Genomic DNA, 21,270 nt, shown 5'->3' on the forward strand with positions numbered 1-21,270 from the left:
GAAATATTTGACTGGCTTGCTTAAAAATGAGCTGTTTTAAAAGTGATCTCTGTTACAAAAATTTGGATGAAGGGTTAAGAGTTTTATAATTTTCATGAATGCTATCCATTTTAAAACCATGGTCTTTAGCCAGGAGGTTTTAATTAAAATCTTAAGACTGAAGTTTGTATAAGAGCGTTCAAAGTTTTAATGAGACATGAATTCATTTCTTGTTTAAGAAGCATAAATTTTAGACTTAAGTGAAACAAACTATTTTATTTTAAACTGCATTATATTTTAAAATGCTTCTTTATGGCTTTCTTCATGTTGGACCTAACACAGCCAGTATTTTTGATTATAGCAAGTGAACAAACTTCTACTGGTGGCTTATGAGACGGTAAGATAAAATGACCTGCCACCACATTAACTTTTACTTTTTTGAGATGGATTTTCCAGGTTAAGATTTCCCTAGTTTTCATAGATTCTTCAGGAATGATAGATATTATATAGAATTTTTTGCTGTTGCTGAGCCCCCTTAATAGCTGGAGATCAGAGCCTCTGATCTACTTCACCTATATAGAATTTGAACAGAACAAACAAGCATATATGTTTTATTCTCATAGTAAAGAGGCTGTATTTGCACTCAAGAGACCTGCTCTGTACAGGCTCCTTTGGCAGCGTCACTTCCTTGTTTTAGGTCTATAAAATGTGGATAAGCCTTTTTGTCCTTACTTAAATCGAGGCAGGGATAGTTATGTTTAGGATTGGGTTGTTAGGCCTCCTGGTGCTGCTGTTATATGAATCTATTGATTTTATTGCACTAGTTGCATTCAGCTGACCATGCTGCTTGGTTTTACCGTAGAGGGAAATATATTTTCTAATTAGAGCAGTGATTCTCAATCTTTTCAGTCGGCATCCTTCCATCACTTCTTTGAATGCAGTAGTATGCCTGGTTGAGAACCACTCTTGGTGCTTCTCAGTTGGGTTTGGCTGCCTCCAGGTAGAAGTACCCCCTGCACTGCTGGATAGCTAGCCCAGGAAGGGCTGTAGCATGTACACGCTCTATTAGACATTAGGGTTTTGATCAGCCTAAAGCAGGCAGGTGCTGCCTTCTGCTGTGCAGCTCTTCCTGATCCAACCCCCTTTACACTTCTGCAAACAGAGGCACGTGAGTGGAACTGGCTCATGCACCTCTGTTCCTGGGAAGGGTGTAGGGGATCAGGACGGGTTACACAGCAACAGCCAGCTCTTGCATGCTTTAGGCTGATCAGGAGGAGCACATGGGCAGTTAACTGGCGGCTGCTGTTGCAGCAGCAGTACCCGTGTTGCAGCCTCTTGAAGGGATCTCACGGCACCCTTGGTTGCCATGGAACTCCAGTTGGGAACCACTGAGTTAAAGCAAAAACCTGAAGTTTCATTTTGTTTTTGCTGCAATTTAGAATGAACTATTTAGTTCAGATAAGCTTCTTGGGGAGAGAAGAAACTAATGTAACAACTACGTGGCTGAAAATGTGAAAAACAGATGAAAGTAGCTTTACAGCAGGGATCGCCAATTGGCAGCCCATGGGCTGCTTGAGGCCCATGATCAGTTAACATATGCAGTTTGTGTGGTGGGGGCCATGTGCTGCTGGTGGGGGGGGGGCTGGGATTCACAGGGAGGTGGGGGCAGGGTTTGTTTTGCTAATGCAGTCCATGTAATGGAGAAGAATCTTTGGGGGGCATACCGAAGTTGGACAGCCTGCTTTATAGGCTGATTATAACTTCTTGTATGGGAGCCATAACTTTGAACAGTTATGGTTCCGATACAACATGCTTCCATGTCCATACATTCAGAGCCAATTTCTCTGAACAGTTAACACAGTTTTTAATGTGCTAATTTGCATGCAGCATGATTTTCAAATGGCGGGATTTTATCAGCATGTTTATTGTAGTTCTTTTGAAATAAGATGGCCTCTGATGCAAGATGTACCCAAACTTTCTGATGCTTAATTCTGACCTTACAGATGTCTTTGGTGCCTACAAGAGCTTTTTACTTGTTTACTTTGATTAAAGATAGAGACCAATTTTAGAAGAAACATTTCTGTATAAAACTGTCTTGTATTACAAGGAGTATAGTATATTCCAAGATTTGATTGCAGTAGGTCATGTTCTTTGTACATGACTTCTATCCATGTACAAATTGGTATTTTTAAACCAGTTTTCTTTAGGTTAAAGGTTTATTCATTTGTTCATTCTTTTTTCTGAAGCCATTTTTGAGTTAATACAAATCTTTCAGTCAAACTACTCTTTAATAATGGATCTGTTCTTCCTGTAATTCTTCCAAACAACAATACCCAGGCAAAACACCCAAGTTTGGGCCTGTTTAGAATACATTATTTACATTACATTTCATTATCTTTTTTGTGACAGTCTATGGTTTGGGCAACAGCAGTCTTATTTTTTTTTTTTTTTTTTTAATTAAAAAAGAAACGTATAACTCTAGGTCAGGGATCAGCAACATTTTTGGACACAGTGCCAAAAACACCTGTGACCTTGACTTGTAAGATGTTGGCATGCCAGGAGCAGATGATGGGGAGCAATGAGGGCGCCTGATCCTTGTTGTGGCAGGGCAGCCTTGAGGCGTGTGCCAAGCAAAATGCTTTCAAATGCCACATTCTGGCACCCATGCTGGGTGGGGGTTGCCTACCCCTGCTCTAGGTGTGTTCAGAAGAATATACATGGCCTCAAGGATGAAAAATCCAGCATGGCAGCAGGCACCATAACAGTTCATTCCACCCAATTATCCTGCGCACTGCCACTTTAAAGTTCTCCCCCTTTAAGGGCCTCTAAGGTACTTTCACACTTATGGGTTGAATGCCCTTGAATTTCGGGCAAATCTGTGCAAGCAGACTGATTTTTAGAGCAGTTAGAAGTATTGATCTTTCTCCTGCTATTTTATCATTTTTAGACCATCAAAACACCATCTCCAAAATCTGTTTAACAGGACTTGATATGCTACATTTTTAATGTAGAGATACTTTCCACTAACTTGCTGTTTATTTTCTTTAAAATTAGTTTAACTGACGAAGAATCTCGAAAAAATTGGGAAGAATTTGGCAATCCAGATGGGCCACAAGGTAAAAAATTTAAGTGATAATCTCTCTTTTACACTTCACTCCTACTAATAGCTGTTGAGCCACAGCAGCTGGTTTGAGTCCTGCTCATTTCTCAATGGATATAGGATAACTGTATTCATTTGGCTGAAGGAACATGTCAAGTTAGTTCTCAGCTTGTCAGATTTTACAAATAAGGCTTCTAGGAGAATTGGGGAACCAGGAAAGGTTTGCCTGATTGATTTAAAAACAATTTAGAACTTTTTTTAGAGAAAATTGCAGAGGTGTTACTACTTGCCTACTTCAGTAACTTATCAGAGAAAGCTGCCAATATTTTATGGTATAGAGGGTCAAAAAATAATATTATCTTATAAATACTTTTAAAATGTGATGGTAACCTATTTTCAAGTTTCTTTGTGTGTATAATATCACATATATTAATAAAATGAAGTTATGCTGAAGTGAGACTCCAGGCTATAATGCACTACATTTTCTGAAGGTTTTAAATACATGAGAGCAGGTTTTCAATTAAGTGGGACTGTTTATTCCAGGATTCATGCCTATGAACTATTACACTCTATGCTGCCAGCATTTTGTTGTCGGACATTCAAGGGAATTCTAACAGCCAGGATCAGTCTTCTGCAGTACTTAAGATACTGTAACCTTAGGTTCAGGTACTACTTCACTGGAAGTAGTTAAACGGTATCTGACTCCTTATCTTGAGTAGTAGTTACAGTGAGGGCTTACATAAAGTGCACAAAGCAATATTTAAACTAGTTATGTTTGCATATGGTTATTGTCTTAAAAATATTAATATATTGCTATAATCTAAAAAAAAAAAAGAAACCACCTACAAATTTGAGTCCAATAGTTGAAATATGAAAATAGCGTGTGATTTTTATTAATAAAATACTTCACAAACTGTATCTGACCTTGCAAGAACTGTATGCATAGTTGGATATAGGTGAACAGCTTCAATTAAACTACATACAGAAAAAAGATTTTATTGTACAAAACCAGATTTTTTTTTACGAGGTCTGGACTGATTCAATTATGTCTACCTTTTTAGCCTTGATCGCTAATTCTGTTGTCACTAACGTTGTTTTCTTGGTTTTAGTAGTAATGAGACACTAGCATATTTGTATGCTTACCACCCATCTTCCTGGATGCTTGATATGTTCTTTGTTGTGAGAAGCCAATATCAGTTTTAGTGTTCTACTGTACATTACCTACCTGGCTGCTAAGCCTAGTGAAAGTAGTCTTCAAGGGCCACCAAGTGAAAGGCACCAAAACTCCTGCAGAGACCACAGGGCACTGCTGCCAAAGATTGAACCCTCCTTTAAGCAAGTTAGCGGCATAGAATTCCATAATAATGGTGCAAAAATATTTAGAGTAGAGTATCTCCAACAATTTTATATTGTGAACCGTAACTTAATAGACAATTTGCAGTTTCCCAGATCACCTCCCAGATCATAAACCTGTGGGTGCTATGACAGTTGTTTAGGTAGATTCATCTTGGGAAGGTATTTAAGTGTGTATGCACCTGCCAAACAGTAGGCCCTTGGCAGACATTACATTTATGGCACGGCTAATATGTTAATTGGACCATAAATTGCTACATACCACACATTCAAGCAGTTTATGGTATGATGAAATGACAAAGCAGCCACAAAAACTGGTTTGTATCACATTTTAATATGAACATGTGGCATGAACGTGTCGGAGCACAAATTTAAGATTAGGGAGTGGCTCTTCAATCCAGGGCTCCTGGTGCCATTGGGCAGCCCAGCTGTATGCATACCCTTTGAACATGCTGGGCATGTAGGGAACCTGAGATTGGGAAGCTAACATTTGACCTTGGGCTCCCAGTGCTGCTGCGACATTTAAAGCTCTGCTGTGCAGACTGATGCTGGGCTGCATGGTGCACCTTGCAGGGGTCAGCTATGTTCCAGACCCCGGGGCAGCCCTGAAGTCAGTACACAGGTGCCCTTTGTCCCTTTGAAAAGCACACTGTGCAGCCCAGTATCAGGGAACTGGTTCCGTGATGACAAGCTCCGCTAGCACACAATTTGCCAGCACGCAGCCCCGCCCCTCCCATTAGATTCTGTATGTGGAAAAATTATAAATTTGGTATAATTTTCCAGGTGTAGAATCTAGTTATTGGAGTGTTGTCTTGAATTCAGATTGCCATCATGCAGGGAACCCAGGCCCTGTGCTTTGAAAAGCACACTGTACAGCCCAGTACCAGGGAATTGGTTCCCTAATGACAGGCTACGCTAGCACACAGTATGCTTGGGATCGTGGGCCTGGGTTCCCTGCATGCTGGCAAGCTGAATTCAAGGCAACACTCTAATTATTCGATTCTACACCTGGAAAATTATAACAAATTTATAACTTTTTCACATATAGAATCTAATGGTGGGGGCATGCTGGCAAGCTGAATTCAACCCTCCATGGGGGAACCAGTTCATAGATTGTAAGGGACTGGAAGGGACCTTGCAAGATCATCAGGTCCAGCCCCCCTGCACTAGGCAGGAAAGACAACTGAGGTCAGGTGATCCCAATGAGGTGACTGTCCAATCTCCTCTTGAAGATTTCCAGGGTGATTGCACCACCTCTGGAAGGAGTTTATTCCACAGTGTGGACAGCCTAATTGTGAAGAAGTTTTTCATAGTGTTAAGACTGAAATGGTATTCTAGGAGTTCGTGGCCATTATTCCTGGTTTTCCACAAGGGTGCCCTGCTGACCAGTTTTTCACTGAGCCCTTGATGTATTCTCCTGATATAGCGATAAGCTGCTACCAAGTCCCCTTTCAGCCTTCTCTTTTTTTTAGGCTGAAGAGACCCAAGTCCCTCAGCCTTTCCTCATTTGGCTTGCCTTGCAAGTCTCTGATCATATGGGTGCCTCTTCTCTGGACTATCTCAAGCCTTTTATGACCAAGTAACTAAATCCTTGGATGATGGTGTTGCCGTGGACGTAGTATTTCTAGACTTTAAGAAGGCCTTTGACACTGTCTCTTACCCCATCCTCATCAATAAATTAAGCGACTATGGCATTGATACCTACACAGTTGGATGGGTAAAAAATTGGCTGATGGGGCACACCTAGAGAGTAGTGGTGGACGGGTTGTACTCTGCCTGACGAGATGTGAGCAGTGGGGTTCCCCAGGGCTCGGTCCTCGGGCCCGCACTGTTTAACGTCTTCATCAGCGACTTGGACGAGGGGGTGGAAAGCACGCTGTCCAAGTTTGCTGATGACACTAAGATGTGGGGCGAGGTGGACACACTCGAAGGGAGAGAGAGGCTGCAAATAGTTTTAGACAGATGACAAAAGTGGGCAGATGAGAATAGGATGGGGTTCAATGTAGATAAATGCAGGGTGCTGCACCTTGGGAGAAGGAATCCACAGCATACATACAGGCTGGGGAGTTCCCTTTTTGAAAGCACAGAGGCAGAAAGGGATCTTGGAGTCATTATTGACTCCAAGATGAACATGAGCCGCCAAAGCCAGACCGCAGTCAGCAAGGCCAGCCATACCTTGTCATGCATCCAAAGGTGCATCTCAAGCCAGTCCAGAGAGGTGATACTCCCCCTCTATGTGAGCCCTGCGAGGAGAGACTGAAGGACCTGAACCTGTTCAGCCTCAGCAAGAGGAGGCTGAGGGGAGACCTGGTGGCTGCCTACAAACTCATCAGGGGAGATCAACAGCAAATAGGTAGAGCCTTTTTCTCCCCAGCATCACCTGGGGTGGCAAGGAACAATGGTAATAAGCTGATGGAGAATAGGTTTAGGTTAGAGATCAGAAGGCAATATTTTAAAGTTAGGGTGGCCAAAATCTGGAACCAACTTCCCAGGGAACTGGTCCTTGCCCCTACCTTGGGCAAATTCAAGAGACGGTTAGATGATCTCCTGTCTGGGGTCTTGTGAACCCAGCATTCATTCCTGCCTGTGGCAGGGGGTCAGGCTAGATGATCTGTTCAGGTGCTTCCTGACCCTAGCTACTGTGATACTATAAGCTTTTCCGCGTCCTTGTTGAAGTGCAGCGCCCAGAACTGGATGCAGTACTCCAGCTGCGATCTCACCAATGCTAAGTAAAGTGGAGGAATCACTTCCTTGGTTTTACTTGAGATGAATAGGTTGATGCATGCCAGAGTATTGTTTGCCCTGCTGGCTACAGCATCACACTGCCGGCTTTGGTCTATTATTATCCCTAGGTCCCTTTCAGTTGTGGTGCTAGTCAGTTTGGCGCCACCGAACCTATAAGGATGTTGGGGATTGTTTGTTGCCAGATAAAGCACTTTTTACTTCTCAGTGTTGAACTTCAGCTGGTTCTGATCCGTCAGTTCCCTGTTGCTGGGCTGCTCAGCAAGCATTTAAAAAGTCTAGGTGCAAGAGGAGCCCTGGATCAGGGACCAAGCCCTCAAAATAGGGCTCTCCTCACGCTAGTAGACGTGCAATGCAATCTGATCCTGGATCCCCAAAATCACATGCGTTTCAGTGCAATATCTGGCTTGGCAGGATATATAATTTGTTGGGATCTGAGGTCAGATCCCATGATTAAATTAACAGCTGCTAGGACCTTTAGAAGCAGCAGTAAATGGAAGTGTTGGAATATGACCAACCAGACTGCAGCAAACCTGTCATTTGATGCATCACAGTTTGAGGGCCAGTGTTATAATGCATATTTGTATTGTGCAAGTTACAAGTAGTTTGGAAACATTAAATGAAAATTCTTAATTTGTTAACTCTCTGGATACATGAGCAGACTTGTTCTTAATCTCTCTTTATAATTGGCTAAATTTGTTAGAATTTCCATGACAAATACCAGTGCAGATGCAGGCTATTACTAAAAACTCCTGTTGACTTTAAAAGAATCCTTTGCCATTATATAATTAACTTTTTTACCTTTTGATTTCTTTTCCAGCTACAAGCTTTGGTATTGCATTGCCAGCTTGGATTGTCGATCAGAAGAATTCTATTTTGGTAAGTAACTTGGCTTAATGTTTTGACACGCTAAGGTTTTGATCCTTCAAGAATGTAAATGCATATGCTACTTATGCCTGTGAGTTCCATATTTATTCAAATACATGATGACCCTGAATATAAGACACCCCTCCCATTAGACTCTATATGTAGAAATATTATAAATGTATTGTAATTTTCCAGGTGTAAAATCTAATTATTGGAGTGTTGTCTTGAATTCTTCCTCTTCCCACTGCTACAGCAGGGAAAGTAATGATGGGGCAGGTGGTGTCGGGTGCCCCCCCCCTCTCTCTACCCCTCCAAATTTCTTCCCCCTGCAGCCTTTCTGTGTGCTTTTCTCCTCCCCCCCCCGCTTTACTGTCAGACCCTACTCTGGCTCTGTTCACTCCCCAAGCACAATGTGAAGGTGAGCTGCATGTGACAGTAAGGGGGGTGCAAAAGGGACAGAGGGGCAGAAACTGCAGAGAAGAACAGGAAACTGCTGTGGCCCTAACTCTGATTGCTGAAAATTTTAACACAGGTATTCCTTTAACACACTTTTGAGCACCAATTTTGTACTTATACATAATACAAACCGTTCATGGTATTAATCAAGAACCAAAAGTTGTTACCCAGATTACAGGTAACCTTATGAGCTGGCTTCTGATAAAGAGGCAGAAACAGATCTACACCCCAGCCTTTTATTTGCTTGCACTTTAAAACATAAAAACAACCATGTATCCCAAAGTCATTCTGGCTACCTGTGACAGCAAAACGTAGATTCTCACCTGTATTGGCTGGGGAGACTTGAGAGGTGAGAGGATGGCGGCACGCAGATTAACAGCAAATCTTCTTGAATTTGCTGAGTTCTCCAAATTCCCTTCTAGCCTACACCCAATGTTTATAGATGGTTGGTTCTAATATTCTTATAAATGATCTCTGATTGGTTTTATTTAAAGTTCTTTGTTTCACTGAAACTTGGAATTAATTCCCGCTCACAACTAGAACCATGCATTCTTGTCAAAAGTCTTGGAACACTCCAAAAATGTATATGCAGATGAGGCACAGGGGTGCCTGGTCCATTTCTACCCCATAGAAGTAAGGGCCACACTGATCACATGTGATAGGCTGAGAGATGGGGTGGCAGAGCCTCTCAGCTACATAGAAGTTTGGTGATGTTTGCCAGACATTTAAGGCTTATGAAGAAACAGAAGTAATTGGAAATGGGAAAGAAAGACACTGCTTAGCTGTGTGAGTGAAGAGGAAATTGAAAGGTATTTGATGTAATGGTTTACCATGACTTGACGAAGAGTTGGTGCTGAGGGGGTCTGAGCATAATGGGCACTATAAGTTAATCAGATGGGCTATGTTGACCTAGTCTTGTTGTAGGTTCCCATCAGCATTTTTTTTGGCTCCAAGGGAGGGTGTCAGAGCTTGTTCTGGCAACTTCTCTGAATGCTGGCCTGATTATTGCCATACCTCCAGGCACGGGGCTCTCGCTCTCTCTCTCTCTCTCTCTCTCTCTCTCTCTCACACCTTCATCGTTGTTTTCCATGACTGATCTCTTGCTGCCTCTACCAGCAGCTTAATAATAGCCAGTGAAAACCCTCGTCTTATATTCAAGTAAAAATAGTAATTGTGTTGGATTTTGCTGTTGAATCTTTTAGATGTGATGTTCTTTTCTTTTTCTGTGGGACAAGTTTCAGAATCTGAACTGATCAAAGCTTAAATATAATCTTTTTGGGAATAGAGTATTGATATGCTTAGAGATATTTTGTTGCAGAAATGGCACTGATAAGCCTATGAGCCTTTTCATACCTGTTCTGAGAAATGTACATTTGTTGTTGCGTACAAATATTTTAAGTATAAGCACAGAATCAAATCTGTAAGTCTCTTCTACCTGTAGGCCTTTTTTATAGTTTTAAAACTATAAAGTTGTAGCATTTCCATTTCCATATAACATATGGGATGTGATTTGGCGCGCACAGTTTAAATATCGTTTCTGATGTATAATATTTCAGTAGTATTGTTGGTCATACCTGCTTTCTTTCAAGTAGAATAACTGTACCTTTCCTTGAAACCACTACTTAGCAGGCAGCATTTGGATAACTTAAAGCAATCCACATGAAACAAGATATTAGAGACAGGTCATGCTTAACAGTTACCATGTTTAATTGAGCTCCTATCTATAATGGGCTATATTGTAGGTTAAACGATTGATCCTCAAAATAAACAAGAATCAACCCAGCCACTCTACTATTAAGGTTGCATGAATTTGCTTTACAAGTACTGCTTGTTGATCTTATTTTAAATAAGAAATTTCTATTCCCTGATGCATCACAATTTCTTCCTTTTAGGTTTTGCTTGTGTATGGATTGGCATTTATGGTTATTCTTCCAGTTGTTGTGGTAAGTATTAAGTAAATAAATGGATAAAAGTTCTGTTTTCTGAAGGTAAGAATGAGGACCTCAAACCTTGCTCCTAAGATAGTGTAGTAATCATTTATCTACTACATAAGTTCACTTGGAGAAGAGTGCTTAGGGAAAAGTTGTTGTGCCAAGTTACTTATAATTCTATAAACAACAAGCTGTGAACTAAACCAGAAATTGCCCATCTTTCTGTCATGCCTTATATAAGTACCCAGTGTTATTAATCTCAAACATACAGAAGTCATGGCCTTAAAGTCAGAACATTTAAAGATAATCTCATTTTAAAAATGAGGAAGTGTTTAAGGAGAGAAGCTGTGCAGCAGAATAAGAAATCTATTTCCTGGTAATTTTTCATTCTGTTAGTAGCTTTTTTTCCTCATTCAACCTGCTTTTGTAGTCTGGTGATTTACCATACTACAATTCATAACACACCAAAATCGTTTCTTTTCTCTCAAAGGAGATTAAACGTATAATTGTTTTAGGGTCAGTTTAATATTACTTTCAAGTCATTGCTTTAATGCTAATAATGGGTTGCTAGAGTGTTTCTACAGCTTTGGAAGGACTCTTCTGGTGGCCTGAGCTGAAGAGTGGGGCTTAGTCCTGGAGATTCCAGCAACAACATTGGAGCACCTCCAAATTCCCCATGTGAGAAGCATTTCCATTTGTTTGACTGAGAAGAGAAGCTGCTAACAGAAAATTATGAAATAAATTTCTCATTTTTGGTTCTCTGGTCTTAGGCAGATTATGTTGTGTATTATTTTCAACTTGAGTTTTGGTGTTCTTGAAATCTTTATTAGTTAGAAATATTTTTTTATACCTTTTTAACTGCCTAAAAAACCACAAGGGATTATGCTGAATATTTTGCATTGTATTTAGGTTCACGTTTAAAAATATATAGCATAACTATTTTGTTATGAGTATTAGTCATCTCAAACCTTACTGAGAAGTGTTGTGCACTGTTTTTTGTAAACCCCAACAAACTAGCCAGGATGGATCCTGTGGCTAGGTGTGCTTTTGAAATGAAACTAGAAGCCTCCTTCTACCCTTTCCTATCCCCCTACCCCCCCCCCAACAAAAAAAGAAAGAAAAGAAAAGGTTATACCATAAATGTTGTTATCCCCTCTTCCATAAACACTCCCTGTTAAGCCCTTTGTTCCTTCTGCACACACAGAGATTCATGTAGAGTTTCAGACTTCGGGTACTATTGCAAGTATTACTATACTGAGTACTCTTGACAGCTCAACTGCACTGCTGCTCATAGCTCCTGATTCAGACTTGGGCTGGTATTCATGCTTTTGCTGAACTCCTTTGTCCAGTAGGACTGCACTAGATTGTCAGGATATTCAAGGCAGGGCACAATGGAGAAGAAAAAGAGTGAGCATATATGGTGCAATAAATGAATGCTTTTTACGATTTGTGACTTATGCAAGGGTAGTCTTGAATGAAGGAACCCCACTAAGGTACTGGTATCCCATTGTACTACATACTGCCACAAAACACAATCTGAATATAAAGCAAGACAACTATTGGATATGGGCCATTGGAAGGATAAAGAAACAAATTGGTGATAGGAAGATGGGATTTAGAGAGGGAGGAAACTTGGGTGAACGGGTGGAGAGAAGAAAAAAGAATGGAGGGAAAAGTATGGGAGCATAGGCAGTAGAAAGAATGACTGGGGGCACATTTTTCTCTTCCCCAGTTGTCATTTTTCAATAGAAGTAGTAGTAGTCTGTTGTTATTATTATTTTGAACATCTGTATATAAACAATTTGTATCTTATGTATAAGACTGAAAGTATTGTAAAAGCTTGCCGCAGCTTAAAGCATTGGTTTTCAAACTGTGTTCCATGGAACCCGGTGGAACCTCTGATGGGTCATCCGAGGTTCCACAAAGAGACTGGGGGTACTGGTGGAGTGGGCCAGAAGATGCTGCACTACCGTTGTCAGGGGTAGGGGCTCCTTGGCAGAAATAGTGATATGAAAGGTTCTGTGACCCTAAGAAGTTAGAAAACCACTGGCTTAACGGTTCAGTGAACCTTTATGAATCTTTGCAAATGTATCTGATTGTTAAGCGCAATGTTTTTTGACAGTTTCTTTAAAATATTATAAAATGTGGCCTGATCTACTAAGAGTCCTAAGTGGTTCCTGATCAGCTTGTAAAAAGCTTCTACAAAATATAGCCATAGTTCATTCTCTCTCTCTCTCTCTCTCTCTCTCGTTCCTCAGATTAGGAGGAGACAGCACTCTAAATTTCTGAGATCCACAGAACTCAACTCTGTATGAAAATATTAGAGAGAAATAATTGTAAACATTTTCCATTTTAACTATTGGTGCCTTACTTACTTTTCAGATCCTGAAGAATGAATATAAAGTAGTTATTGGCAAGTCTTACCTTCTAGTTGATATGTGCTATCATAATTTTGCAATTTTTCAGTTATAAATGCTTTGGAAGGATGTTCGTCATTTCTTATAGGAGCTTTATTTTTAAAATGTGCCCATGCAAACATGTTAGTCATAGAGTTGGTAAAGCCTGATTTTTGCAAAATCCAAATTGAACTGTCATTTTAACAGTCATAACAGAACACATTTAGATTCAATAGGCTGAAGTATTTCGTATTAGATACAAATACTGGAAGTTTGTTATGAATAAATTCTCAACTGAAAAGCAGTTTAACATTGTATATTTTAGTAGATAGTGGTCAAAGATTGTTCATCGTTGACATTTTATCTTTATTTAAATGTCTTAGGGTTCTTGGTGGTACCGATCAATACGCTACAGTGGAGACCAGATTCTCATTCGCACAACTCAAATCTATACTTATTTTGTCTATAAAACACGAAATATGGATATGAAACGTAAGTAAAGTGGAATCTTAACAAAAACTAAAGTGAAGTGATGTCAATCTTTCTTCCACTTCTTAATATTTTAGGTTAAATATAGAAATTTGCATATTTAACTTCCTGTGGATTGCATATCTTTTTGAGAAGACGGTTCTTATCTGAAGATTTCAGTACTTTGCAAAGGTGTTTTAAATATATTTTATCTCATTTTACACCTGGAGAAACAGGCACAGATGCTAACTTGTCTGTGGTCACGCATTTAGCAGTGCTAATCAAGAATGTAATCTATATAGTTTCTGGAGTTATAACCATTCAACGTGCTACCTCCTCTAAGCTTACTGTTCAAAAAATATTTGCTTCTGGTGTTCTGGGGACTATAATAAAGCATTTACATTATCAAAGAGTTAAATGTAGATTTGGAAGCAGTAGTCATGGCTGAAGGTCTGTTATTGCAAATATCTGCTCTTAAAGCTTCAGTATAAAATCTTACTCCATACCAATGTTCAGATTGCATTGGTATTCATTCTGTGTTTATACTATACCAGTTTTTGTTCACTCGCACCATTTTTAAAAAAGGAATATTTTTTTCATAGGGAATGTCCACAGATCTATTACAATTTGGTTTTATTTCTGCTTCCAGCTCCCTTGGGACAGACCCAGACCTGTCAGTCAAGGCACACTGGGAGTTATTGTGTCCCTGAAGCCAATCCTAGGTTGGCTTTTACCAGACTTCCTGCTCAGAGCAACTAAATAAAAATAACTAAATGCCATCCTTGTTATTCTTAATATTTGGATTCAGCTGTTCAGCCTTGGGACATGTAGCTAGTTTGCTGGAAACATCACTTCTGCTACTCATAGGTAGTTGCAGCAGCTTCTGCTGTAACATTTGAGCATACTTCTTTGGTGAAATATCTTGTTGGTTCTCCGAGGAATAGAGAAGGTGGTTGGAAAGGTTGAGAAAAATATCCTGGTTAACAAGAATCTTATCATGTCATGGTTGGTCAGTGCCACACCTGTGGAACTAAAATGGACCCAACTCATACCATAGCTTGGTCATATCATACCACTTTTTTTCCCCTTTCTTGTAAATACCAAAGTACAGATGAATGTAAGGAAGAGCAGCCCAGACATGGAGTAACAGCTCTTAGTTTGCTTTTTCTGACACCTTTTCTTCCTCACTTTCACAAGGTGTAATCTGTCATGGCCTTGCTTACTGTGGTAGTAGGAGGTAAAATGTCTGCTCAGTCTGAAGACTTCTTGTGGTTGTATATAACAGGAACTTCAGCAACATCTATAAACTTGATGGGGCCCACTTGGGAATCTTAAGAGTGAACTTCTCAAGTACACCTCTTGTTTCAAACAGGCATGGTTCTCCTTTCACTGATATCCTGTTATTTCAAGCCATTCTTTCCTCTGTTCTATAAAGAAATAGGGGAAACCTATAAAATCATTATATGCAGTGCATTATGTGGCAGTGGAAGATATAGAATCCAATCTATACTTTCAATGACTGGTTTTCCAAAGATTAGTTTAGTTTTCTTTGCCCTATGAATCTGAAAAACTGGGAAAGGTCCCGAAAGATTCTGACCATAGGGCTGATGAGACCTCCATAGAGGAAAATTCTAAGGTTCTCTTTTCCCTGTAGCTAACACTGTGGAATGCCAAGATGAAAACATTATTTGACATGCACATCATCTTGTAAATACATGTTACAACATAGTTTCTGACTACATTTGATGCATATTTTTTCTGACCCCTGGCATTCAGTGCACAACATAAGTCTGCTTTTGATCTGAATTCTTGTTGTGTAGTAGAGCAGCTATTTTCTATAGGATGCCTACCTCATGTGCCTCATCTGTTGAAGAAGTTGGAAGCTGTGCACTGACAAGGGATTGTAGGAAGAGAGAAAATTGAAGGATAACCTAGAGCAATTTTTCTTGACTTTTATAGACTTGAGGCACCTGTTGAAAAATACCAGTTCTCAGTTTTCACTTATTTTTTGACTACAGAAAAACAATAGAGCAATTCTTCTGTTGCACCTAACAGTGCTAACATTGCAGGGCACCCCACTCTACCCTGTGGTGCATCACCATGATTGAGAATCACTGCTCTAGAGATTGGATTCTATATCTTCCACTGCCATAGAAGTCCTGAGAGACACCAGGCACATTGCTTGCAATAGACTTCAGGGTGGATACTACTTGTCCTTATGTTTTGACTATCTAGGGTTTGATTTGTAGAAGGGCTAACCATATGCAGCTGTAACTGAAATGAATGAGAAACAATTCATTCAAAACAATTCAATGGGGGGTGGGGGAGGGGACAAAGTAATATGCTTCAAGTAGTCATCTGTCAAATTCCTCTTTCTTGGGCTGAATCCACCCCATGAATGAGAGATTAGAAGCATTTGAGCAGCAATATTCATGGGGCTGCCCATGTGCCCTATTCTGTACCCGAATCTGAGGACAGCCCCAGCCATTCCTTCCTCATCTGTGAGAGGGAACCTGTGGTATCTGTGACTCTTTCAAACCAGTTTTGTTAGTGTTGGAGTAGTTTAGGAGTCTCAGCTGGAGGAAACTTTGGGGATGGAGCATTTTCCTGATGTCAGTGACTAACAGGTCTGGTTTTGCCTTGAAGCTGCAAACCAGCCCAAGTGCTTATTGTAAAAGATATGTGGACTTTTGGGCCTTAAATAGGTTAATTGTTTTAGGTTAGTATAGACACATTGTCTTAGTTTTGTTGATGGAGTCCTTGCTTCCCCCTATGTATATGGAATTAGTTTGTAAGAAGTACTCTTACTGAACTAAACAAAACCAAATTTATTTAATCATAAAAGTACCTAACAGTGTGGTGTATTTTAGAATTAAGAGTCCAGAGACACTGTAAAAAAAACAAACAAACCTACAAGTAATCATTTCATTCATGGTTTCTAACAGGTACCTTCCTGTATAGATGGTTGACTTCCAGGTTGAAGGATATCCAGTGTAACTTTGTATCAAGTTATACTGTGGTAGTGGTAATTTTCAAAAAATGACTTTTTGTATAGAAAAAAATCACAAGAAATTACTTTCCCCTTATTTGCATGTTACCTCTTTGCTATGTGGCTCCTGCAGCCACTCTTAATTGCTGTGAGGGGAAATTTGCTTAAGTTTTTATAGAAGACCCTCTCTGCATCACCTTCAGCTGCTTTCAGGAGGATGAGTCCAGCATCTCAAGTTGCCTTTAGGGCTGCAGCCACAGGACAGTCTGACTTCCTTTAAGAAAGCACAGACAAACTGGAGTGCTTGTGGGGTCCTCGAGCTGTTTCAAGTGCAATTTTTTTGTCAGATCTTGGCACATGCTGTCTTAATGCAAAAAGTGATGTTGGGTGCACCTAATGTAACAGGAGGCACTTGCTATTGAGAGGTGAAAACAGCTAAATGTTTGGTTGAACATACTGAAAAGTCACTCATTAGACATGGTGGGATCCTGATAACTTCTGGGAGATGGTATTTTAGCAAGTTGAAATTGTAAAACATTGTGTTTTACTTTGCTGTACTTTTCCCCTTAACTATCTTTGCAGGGCTTGAGATGGTTTTGGCAGGGGCCTCTGAATTTGACCCACAATATAATAAAGATGCTACAAGCAGGCCAACAGATAACATTCAGATACCACAGGTTAGTTCATTTCTAAATACGTTTCATTTGTTTATGAGAAGCAGATGTATTAGGAGATGTATTTTTGGGTTGGCCAGCTGGACTTCTTACAGGTCCTTAAGCTTCTGGACATACTCTGTTGTAAGAAATATACATCTCTTTTTCTTGAGGGGGAAAATGTTGTTGAAATATTTTTAAAAAATCAAATCAGGAAAATAAACTTAAGCTATTACTGATAAACTGTCAAAGTAAATAAAATAAAAATTAAGAATGATCAAAACTATCAAAAAAGTCAGTGTTTTAAGCAATGTGATTTAACACTAATAATTAATCAGTGTTGTATATAGTTTAATAGTACAGGGAGATCTTGGTTAAAGACTGGTTTAGCTTGTCTGCCTTATGCCAGGACTATTAAGAGTGGCCATTTCAGAGAAAAGAAAAAGAGTTTGGAAATTGGTCTTCCCTCAGGTGACCTGTTCACCCAAAGGGTGAGGCTTCTCAGTCTTACCTCTTGAGTCTTAAAAAATATGATCTTTGGCTACTCAGTTTTGTACCATTCCTTCTAGGGAATTTGGACAAATTTGGTACAGGATCTACCTTGGACTAAGCTTAGGTCAATAGGATTCATATGTGTTCATTCTTAATGAGCATCAGTTTAGAGAAGTGCTGAGTGAACTGGGTTTGTTTAAAATACTTTGTTTTGCATACTGCATAGGCTATAGGTCTGCAATGCTCTTCCTTCCCTTAACATTGTTTTTTTTCTGGATGAAAGGTCATAAGATGAAATTCTGTCAGCAGTTCATGGAAACTTGACTTAACCCCTCCCCCACCTCCCGCCCCCCAATGATAAAAACAAGTGATTTGGAATAAAGAAAAAATAGACATCCCAATATTTGTTCATCAGCAAAATTAGAAATCCAAGTTTATGGTTAGAGTAATCTCAGTTTCTTTAATAGTCTAAAAACAAATACTACTTTTGGAAACAAAACATTTACAGTAACCAGTGTTGGAACTGGACTCTTAAAATCAAACATCTGATATTCTGGAATCTTCATCTTGATTTGCAGGATATTACTTAACAGCTTATGAAAATGGAATCCACTTGAGACTTTTTTGTGTGGGGGGGTTTTTTATTTGTTTGTATATCCCTGCAAGTCATTCCACTCATGCTATAAGTTTATCTTCTGATACTAAAATAGCTATTTGACTCTAATAATTCTATGTACTTCAGCTAATCAGAGAAATTGGTGGCATTAACTTAAAGAAGAATGAACCTCCACTTACCTGTCCATACAGCTTGAAGGCAAGAGTTCTCTTACTTGCTCATCTTGCCAGAATGAAAATTCCCGAGACCCTTGAAGAAGGTAATTATGATTCAGTCTTTATTGGGACTCGGGTTATCAGATGTATGTTCATATATTTACTTATTTTGGTCCAATAAAAGTATTACTTGGGGCCTTTTCGGACATTTATCCATCCACTGTGTTATAACTCTTTCAGAATGAGGCACGTTAAACTTACGGCTATGATACGAGATTCCAATTGTTTTAATTTTCTCCGTCTGAGCATTGGATGCTCTTAACTTCTATTTAAAGCTCTTATCACTGCAAGTGTTTGTTTTTTTCAATTGACATGAACATGCTGTTTTGGGTTTTTTAAAAAATCCTCAAAAGTAGCTCTATGCATTTGCTGCTGAGATGGAATACATTCAAGATGGTGGTGAAATGGCTTCCTCAGTATGGTAACTTTCCATGATTTTATTTTTACTGGGACAGAGGAGAAAAGATCAGAATTCTGATTTGCTTGTTTGTTTGTTAGATTTATATTATATGTGACCTTCAAATATTTTTTTAAAAGTTTTTATTTCGTGTTGTTTTTATGTATAGTGGAAACCTGAAAGGTTTGTACTGCTTGGTTATTTTGGTGTTTAGAAACATCAGAAAAGTTAAGTGTGGAGTTTCCTAGGATCAACTGAGGGCTTTTGGGGTCTCAGCTGCCTGTGCAAATGTCATACTTTTATATGTGAAGCATCTGGGAATGTGTTAGTTTTGAACAAAGAGCATCTTTTTGAACAAGTGTGATAAGCTTTGGAATTAGGTTTGTTAATGGAAAATTAACAGTTTTTAAATATTCAGAAAGGGATTTTGAGTCCCTCTGTCACTCAGTTTTCAGTATGTTGATCTCTATATGCAAGTAGAAGGATTTTTTTATAAACCTTTCAGGCTTTCATATTAAGGATCAAATAAGCATAAACCCTGCATTTTCCTTTGTGTAAATCACTTCTAAAAGAGATTATTTTAGAATAGTCTTTTGAGCATCACTTTCTTAAAATCTTATACTGTAAGGTATAGACATAAAATAATTGTAGTGATATCAAAGGATACACATACAGGCCATTATGATGCAGCTCTTATGTCTGCATGAGTCTGTACCAATACAAGTATAGCAAAACCACTGCAACTTCACTGAGGGGCAAAAATAGGTGACTTGGCTAATGTGTACTGCTACAGGATTATGTGGATAAAACAGACCATAACAGCTGCTTTATGCTTCTATGCTGCAACTCCCCCATCCCTTTTAAAGTAGCAGAAAGGTTTGTTTGCTGTACATAGGGAGTTGTGTTTTGAAGTCTACCAAAAATTATCCATAACTACTACTGATCTTTGGGAAGGCAGCAGGTGTTGAGACTGATCAGTTTCTGGAAGAATCAGAATATATGCATCAGAGGTTTAAGTTGGGGAAGAGGGAGTGGGAGGAGAGGAGTCTTACTTGCCTGGGCTCTCTTTACTTGAGTGGCAGTAGGAACTGAGGAATAGGCAGCAGCATGGGTTCCCCAGGGTCTGTTCCTGGTGCCCTATTCACCACCTGCAATGCATAGGGGCAGAACTATGTCCCCTATGGCAAAGCCTTCTGGTGGAGGGGGGTGACATTCCCCTCCCCACAAGGTACACTGCTGAGCATGGGTGCTGTGCCTGTGTGGTTTCTGTGGCTAGCAGCAGCACAGGGCTGCCCATGCCATGAGAGACACTCTTGGAGGAAGGGGGAGCCTTACTGGTGCCCTCTAAGTTAGTTCCCTGTCCTGGTGCCCTGCCTGAGTACCCCTCAGATACATATCAGTAACGTAAACTAGAGAATAATATGAGGAAAAGAAAATGAACATGTGTATGTATGTTGTGTGTGGAGGGTATTTCTAAGTATAGGTTAAACATTACTTAAAATATAACGGGTCAGAAATATTTCAGAAAATTAATTAAGCAGGGCATTTAATAGAAAGCAATATAATTGCATCAAATTACTTATTTTGCAGATCAGCAGTTTATCCTGAAAAAGTGTCCTGCTTTACTTCAAGAAATGATTAACGTTATCTGTCAGTTGATAATAATGGCTCGCAGCCGTGAAGGTAAGGAAGAAGCTTTATATTTAAACTAATAAATCTCACTCTTCATTGGATCGCTGTTCCAAAAAGAAAATGTTGCCTGGAGAAAACCTTGAGATGTGGGACTTAAAGAAATGTATATAAAATGTTTCTTGTGCATTATATTCTTATCACCATCATGAAAATGTTCTCAGTTTCTTGCAACTGTTCCTGCAAGTAATTCCCAACCTGAGGTTATCATTTCTTGCAATCAGTTGTGATCTTGAAAGAGGGTCACTTGTAAGATGGTAATAAAAGCAAGCACGTTTTTAAAGGTCAGAAGTTTAAAAATATATCATGTGCTGAAGTAGTGCCTTTGTGCTCCCTGTTATCACTTATGTGGTGTATGATGTTTCCATTGTCATCCTCTCCCTCCACATTCTTCCTTTGTTGCTTTTTACATCTTTCATCTTTTTTTTTTCTCGCTCATCTTATTTGCTCTCATGTTTCTTTTCCCCCCCACCCCCTTGTAGTTTACAGCCTGTTCAATCTGTTTTCATTCTGAGCCTTTCAGGGGCAGCCATCTTAATCTAAATGTAATACTTTAACAGATCCCCTCTTAATACTCTTTAAAATCCTCTCCTCTTTTTTGCTGTAAACACTGTTAGAACAAAGAGAATCCATGGCTTCTCTGCATCACAGGCACTGTTCTTTCATGCCTGCAGATAATGACAAAACACTTAAGGTTCTGATGCTGTCTTCAAGAACTTGATGCATTTGGCTACTAGAGAATCCTCAACTCTGTCTTCTTTCATCAGAATCGTATTCAAAATCCTTTTTAGAGGTTTTTTAGCTTCCTAAAGATTTCTTGCTGTCTATTTTTAGGGAACAGCTTACCATGCAATATTATGCATGCCAGTGACCCAATAAACCATGTCATGGGAATGACAAGGAAGGCTGAAATGGGCAAGGTCAGCA

The 21,270-nt window shown here is 39.5% G+C and overlaps 1 protein-coding gene across 1 annotated transcript in view; it reads left to right on the forward strand.

Annotated features, from left to right (window-relative positions):
* SEC63 (SEC63 homolog, protein translocation regulator) overlaps positions 1 to 21,270 on the forward strand; it is a 78,858-nt gene that overhangs the window by 23,509 nt on the left and 34,079 nt on the right. The window contains exons 5-11 of the mRNA XM_014522854.2: positions 3,034 to 3,095; positions 7,995 to 8,053; positions 10,390 to 10,440; positions 13,208 to 13,316; positions 16,864 to 16,958; positions 18,169 to 18,301; positions 20,245 to 20,337. Of these exons, the coding sequence (XP_014378340.1) occupies positions 3,034 to 3,095; positions 7,995 to 8,053; positions 10,390 to 10,440; positions 13,208 to 13,316; positions 16,864 to 16,958; positions 18,169 to 18,301; positions 20,245 to 20,337 (602 nt within the window). The remainder of the gene's footprint in view (positions 1 to 3,033; positions 3,096 to 7,994; positions 8,054 to 10,389; positions 10,441 to 13,207; positions 13,317 to 16,863; positions 16,959 to 18,168; positions 18,302 to 20,244; positions 20,338 to 21,270) is intronic.

The sequence above is a fragment of the Alligator sinensis genome, unplaced genomic scaffold (assembly GCF_000455745.1).
Source record: "Alligator sinensis unplaced genomic scaffold, ASM45574v1 scaffold962_1, whole genome shotgun sequence".
Taxonomy (NCBI): domain Eukaryota; kingdom Metazoa; phylum Chordata; order Crocodylia; family Alligatoridae; genus Alligator; species Alligator sinensis.